The sequence below is a fragment of the Mytilus trossulus genome, chromosome 14 (genome assembly GCF_036588685.1).
Source record: "Mytilus trossulus isolate FHL-02 chromosome 14, PNRI_Mtr1.1.1.hap1, whole genome shotgun sequence".
Classification (NCBI taxonomy): Eukaryota; Metazoa; Mollusca; class Bivalvia; order Mytilida; family Mytilidae; genus Mytilus; species Mytilus trossulus.
The window spans coordinates 52667111-52673111 of record NC_086386.1 but is presented as its reverse complement, the minus strand read 5'-3'; the positions used below and the strand labels follow the sequence as shown (position 1 = coordinate 52673111).

The window sequence follows — 6001 nt, the reverse complement described above, 5'->3', positions numbered from 1 at the left end:
ACTCTGTACAGTATGAAAACAAAGCATGACCTTACACAATGCCAAAATAAAATTATCGGCAGTTTGTAGGTTGTTCATAATAGTACACCAGAACAATACTGTGGCTATTTTTGTATGTTTCGATGAAAATGTGTACCCAAAAAGTCAATGTCAGTAAATACAAAGGATCAGTTAGTTTGTATTGACCCTATCTAACTATGTGGGTTATTTTAATAACATACCAAACAAATGCAATGATATATCCACAAGTAATAAGATATCTACAGGTACAACCTAAGATCCAATTAATTTCAAAAAGGGATTCAATATAAACCTTAAAAGGAACCAAACTGAAAATAACTGACATATTCCTGTTTGCATGGCAACATCACTGAAATATAGTTTAGATAACTCTTGATTATTAGGGTAACAGTAATCGTTGTTGAAATGACCAACAACTGTAACAATAGAGTATAAACAAATCTTTTCTGAGATGGCCATAATGTTATAAACACATATTTCTTTTGGTTCGATTTTCTATTAGAGTCGTACAGTGGTCTTTCATATGCTGATTTTCTCTGAAAGATAATTTGTACATTTGTCTTTTCAATGTTACGTTTCTTGCCTATACATTTCCTTTTCGTTTTACATTTTGTATTAAAAATCTTTACATCATAGCTTAGTATTTTAGTAATGCACAACCATGTTTACAAAGTGATGACTTTATTTATAATATAAGTTTATTTCTGCTTACTATTATTTGATATATGTATTGATTGAGTAGGAATCGTCAAACTCCAGAAATAAATCGGCCACCGACGTTCACAAAGAAACAATTATTTTCAAAAATTCCGCACAGTTAAATGTTCTTTCTCCACCTGTATCAATGGGTTCTTTAGAAGAATCAATACCTTACTATACGTCTCTTTTACACAGTACAATACTTAGGTGGATTATTAGTGGGAGTTGTACACATTAGTGTATACATATATATACCAAGATGTATAATATGTACGTGTTAAGGCAGAAGAGTTCAAATAGACGACACATACAATTAACAAACACTGTTTAAATTTGTATGCTGCAAGCTTTATACAAAGCATCAGGGAATTTGACCGCGGGTTATTTTTCAACCAATACTTTTTATATTTGACTATTGGTTAAATCGTTTGTTTCAGAGTCTTAGATCAATTTCAATAACCGAAAAAGGAAGCAGCATCCTATAAAAGATGGATTTTCTTAAATCAGTGACACATGCGGTAAGAAGTTCTATAAACAAGCAATCCGCCGACTATAAAAATATTGTAAAAAAAAAAACCTTATCACTTTATTATCATGTTTATTAAATTATTTAACTTCTTACAATTTTCTTTATCTATGTGATATAAATATATTTGGGATAATTTCTTAGCCGTATTAAGCAAAACGTTTTGGAATTTTGGATCCTCAATGCTCTTCAACTTTGTACTTGTTTGGCTTAATAACTATTTTGATATGAGCGTCACTGATGAGTCTTATGTAGGTGAAACACGCGTCTGGCGTACTAAGTTATAATCCTGATACCTTTGATAACTATTTACACCACTGGGTCGATGCCACTGCTGATGGATGTTTCGTCCCCGAGGTTATCACCAGCCCAGTAGACTACACTTCGGTGTTAACACATGAATATCCATAATGTGGTCATTGTTTTTTGTTTTTTGTTTTAAATTTCCTGTTTACAAAACATTGAATTTAAAAAAAAACTAAGGATGTTCTTATCCCAGGCATAGATTACCTTAGCCGTATTTGGCACAACGTTTTGGAATTTTGGATCCGCAATGCTCTTCAACTTTGTACTTGTTTGGCTTTATAAATATTCTGATATGAGCGTCACTGATGAGTCTTATGTAGACGAAACGCGCATCTGGCGTACTAAATTATAATCCTGGTACCTTTGATAACTATATACACCACTGGGTCGATGCCACTGCTGGTGGACGTTTCCTCCCCGAGGTTATCAGCAGCCCAGTCGTCAACACTTCGGTGTTGACATGAATATCAATAATGTGGTAATTTTTTTTATATAAATTTCCTGTTTACAAAACATTGAATTTTGTAAAAAACTAAGGATTTTCTTATCCCAGGCATAGATTACCTAAGCCGTATTTGGCACAACGTTTTGGAATTTTGGATCCTCAATGCTCTTCAATTTTGTAATTGTTTGGCTTTATAAATATTTTGATATGAGCGTCACTGATGAGTCTTATGTAGACGAAACGCGTGTCTGGCGTACTAAATTATAATCCTGGTACCTTTGATAACTATTTTTAACCTTATCATTAAAGTTCATATCTAAAGTAAATAATAAATAGTGTCCAAAGTTATGAAGAGGTGATAACTGCAATTATCATATACTTAGAATAAATAACGTATGATTTTTACTGTAAGATAATAGCATTAAATCAACGTGAATTCCATATTTTTCGAATTGGTGCTTAGCGGGCTGATATGAAAAGTTTATAACATGTTATGACTGTTATCACATGCCTTTCCGTAACGTTATCGCATGGCATTCCGGTGATACTCAGCAAATTCCAGAAAATACACCTCGATGTTTCCAGTGAAAACCCTTACAAAGTAGTGTACACAACAATTATTGGGATACTGGGACGTATATTGTGTACAATAATACAAAACAAAAACAAACAAACAAAAAGAAAGGAAATGTATTTATTTAAAGTTTCAAATATAATTTAGTAAGTTACTTACGGTCCGACGTCCGTGAACTTTTCAATCTTTGAACTTCTATTTAAGAACCATGTAAAAGGAACAATATATGATTTTTTTCTCCATTGTTGAAACATATGATAAAAAAATCATAACATGTCATTTTTCATACCTCATGTATTATCAATCCTAGGTTCAATATCAGCCCAAGAGCCGCATGGCTGATATATGAATGTGTTATTTTTCTCCATTGTTGAAGCATATGATAAAGATATCATAACATGCCATTTTTCATACCGCATGTATTATCAGCCCTCGGCCAATATCAGCCCTCGAGCCATGCGGCTCTTGGGCTGATATTGAACCTAGGGCTGATAATACATGCGATATGAAAAATGCCATGTAATAATCTGACAATATTGTTCCCATTATTTGACAACTGAAAATTTTACCCTTTGTTTTGAATTTTATGAAAATATATAGTTTGATTACTAGGTATACGTGATATCATTTGCATAAACAGAGAAATTAAATAATTGATACATAATCACTGTAATTTCATAATATTTTCAAACATAAACAACTATGATTAAAGGTTTAATTTTTGTCTCTAAATCACAATCATAAATTAACTTTTTTTGAACTGGAAAGAGTACTAAATTTTATTATTCATTAATATAGCTTGTTATAAAAAACAATGACACTACTATCTCATTTACTTTATACAACATGTACAAACACTTGAATATTTTTGTGTAAATATCTGGTATTATTGATGAACGAATTCATCGCTTAACACATATACAATATTGGAAACACTGCGGCATTTTTCTTAAAACAAGACTTATAATTTTGACTAATGTAATCATCATGAAGTGATTATCATCATATGCAGTTGCTTGTCATTTGAAAAAAAAATTACTATCATAGAACAATTTTAAAATTTGATAGCTGATACACTTCTGAGCGTTTTTCCTTTTTTTTTTTAGATCTATATCTTCATTTCGATGTCATTTGTTACTACGGAATATGATTTCAAATGTCCACATGAATCTCACAGATCGTTACGTGCCCAAATGCATTGTAATAAAATAGAAGAAAATTATTCTTGTTTAAAAGATGTCCGGCAGAATTCTTATAGGGAATCTTGCTTATACAAATTGGATTTTGTCAGAATGGGCAAGTATTAATAAAAATTAAATTGAGAGTAGGTGGCAATACGATGTTCAATGAAATAAACACTCATTTAAGGAAAACCGATTAATACACATGTTTCATGATCGATACAAACATGAAACATATCCAACAAAACAACCCAATGAAAAAAAAAATTCGGGAAGTATGAAACTTATCATTTCCCATCTGACCTATGCAGAAATGAATGTCAAGATGTATTTATGTTTATTGCTTTTACAAAACAATTCGTTAGAAAACTTGTAAATAAACATTTTGTACCAAAGTGTGATATTATATGAATAACACATAGCTGAGAGGGTGATAGAGCAGATTGTTACCCCGAGAAAACATTGTCAACTGAGGCGAAGCCGAGGTTGACAATGTTTTTCAAGGGGTAACAATCTGTCTATCACCCTCTCAGCTATGTGTTATTTAATTTTTTATACTGAATGTTCTATTATTTTATCTGAAAAAATATTGCAACTTTAAATCATGATATACTTTGATTGGCATTTCTGTATAAGATAACAGAAATAAAGATATTTTCTCATGTACATGTACATGTGTACACATCTACCGGACGTTTTTTTCAAAGTTAATACATATGTCATATGAAATGGAGAAAATAAAACAAGAAAACAGAAATATTTTTCATCAATTCTTTAACAAGAGAAAAAACCAAAGGTCACATACATTTTGTATACAACTATATATGAAACAATTCAACAAAAAATTAAATTTAACTGTCTGTCAGAATCAAATTTAACAGTTACTGTTTTCAATTTTGAAAATCATTTGTGAATGTTGAAATTGACCACACTGTTAGTAATATTCGGACATAAGTTCATTGTGTGTGTGTTTCACCATGGCTGCACATTGTTCATCGACAGCTGAAAATTTAAAGAAGCAGCTGGATGTGGTGAGTTTTCCTTGTTTTGGTTATCAGGTACACAAACATTTTGCGGCGCAACCGTAATATCCATAGGCATGACAGGGATTTCTTCCAATGTGGTTTCATATGAAAATAACGCTTCAATTTCAGCTGCACTGAGCCCAAGTAATGGCTGTGCTTCGGGTGTAGAAACAGTTATATTGTGATCACCTTCAGCATGTTCAGACTGAAGTTCATGATTAATATTGTCACTTTGATCAGTTTGAAGAGTTGCTTGTTTTTGCTTAGTCTCTTAGAATAACTACGGATAGAGGCTTCACTTCGATGTCCACTGGCTCGCATTATGTGCCTAGCTTCTATACCGGCTTCATCCATTGCAGTAATGGAAGTTGCGCGTATAGAGTGGTTCGTGTACCTTCTAGAAAGTTTAGCCTTCTCAGAAATTTATGGCATCATTACTGCTAAACTGTTTTTCTCCATGGGAGCTTTACAATACCATGTTGTGTCAGTTATATCATAGGAATCCTTTGTGCGATGCCAAAAATCATTGAGAGCTGGGTGATGTTTTTCCAGATACAATTTAAATGATAATACTGGACACAGAGGATCACCAACTCTTGCGTACATCCTTGCTTCACTGACGGTATCATCAGGGGTAGCTTCATCACAATAATTTTTATCATATTCATCTATTTGTTGATACACATACTCTCTTCCACTTGAATCTGTTTTAATAGAAAATGTTTTTTTTGTCATAGATCTCAAGTTTTCTTGGCCTCTCCTGCACAAATAGAACATTATGTCAAACCATACCTTTTTCTTTAAGTTAACAACGACAGCCTTAAAGACATCCTTTGAACCTGCGAATTGAACATCCTTTGTAATGTCTATGGAACAATGTTCTTTTAAATATTTTGTCAAGCAGTACCTATAATTAGTGATGGTAGACTTTTTCAAGTGATTCCCGTCAGTCTTTCGTAACGACGCAAAAAACAGTCTCAATTTTTTCATTCAATTTTGGTTTATCAAATGTTTCAAATTCATTGTCTTCCCCTAGGAAACCACGGAAACTCTTAAGACTATGTGTTATGCATCTTTTTGTTGACTTTGAGTCTTTTAATTCAAGTAAATCGTTTATATCATCCTCTAAAACTTCAGCAAACATGTCATCTGTTGTTTTTGTTTAAAATCGGTGTCATTTAGGATCTTACAACTATTTGCTTATCTTCGTTACTTTCAAGCGCA

At 32.4% G+C, this 6001-nt stretch overlaps 1 protein-coding gene across 1 annotated transcript; it reads right to left on the bottom strand.

Moving 5' to 3' along the window:
• Positions 1-5031: 5031 nt before the first annotated feature.
• LOC134697439 (uncharacterized) lies at positions 5032-5575 on the bottom strand. Its single transcript, XM_063559717.1, has one exon. The coding sequence runs from the start codon at positions 5552-5554 to the stop codon at positions 5201-5203; it is 354 nt and encodes a 117-aa protein (XP_063415787.1). The 5' UTR covers positions 5555-5575; the 3' UTR covers positions 5032-5200.
• Positions 5576-6001: the final 426 nt, after the last annotated feature.

What these genes read in the sequence shown, in the direction of transcription:
- LOC134697439 (XM_063559717.1), bottom strand. Translation starts at nt 5,554, where the DNA reads ATGTTCTATTTGTGCAGGAGAGGCCAAGAAAACTTGAGATCTATGACA.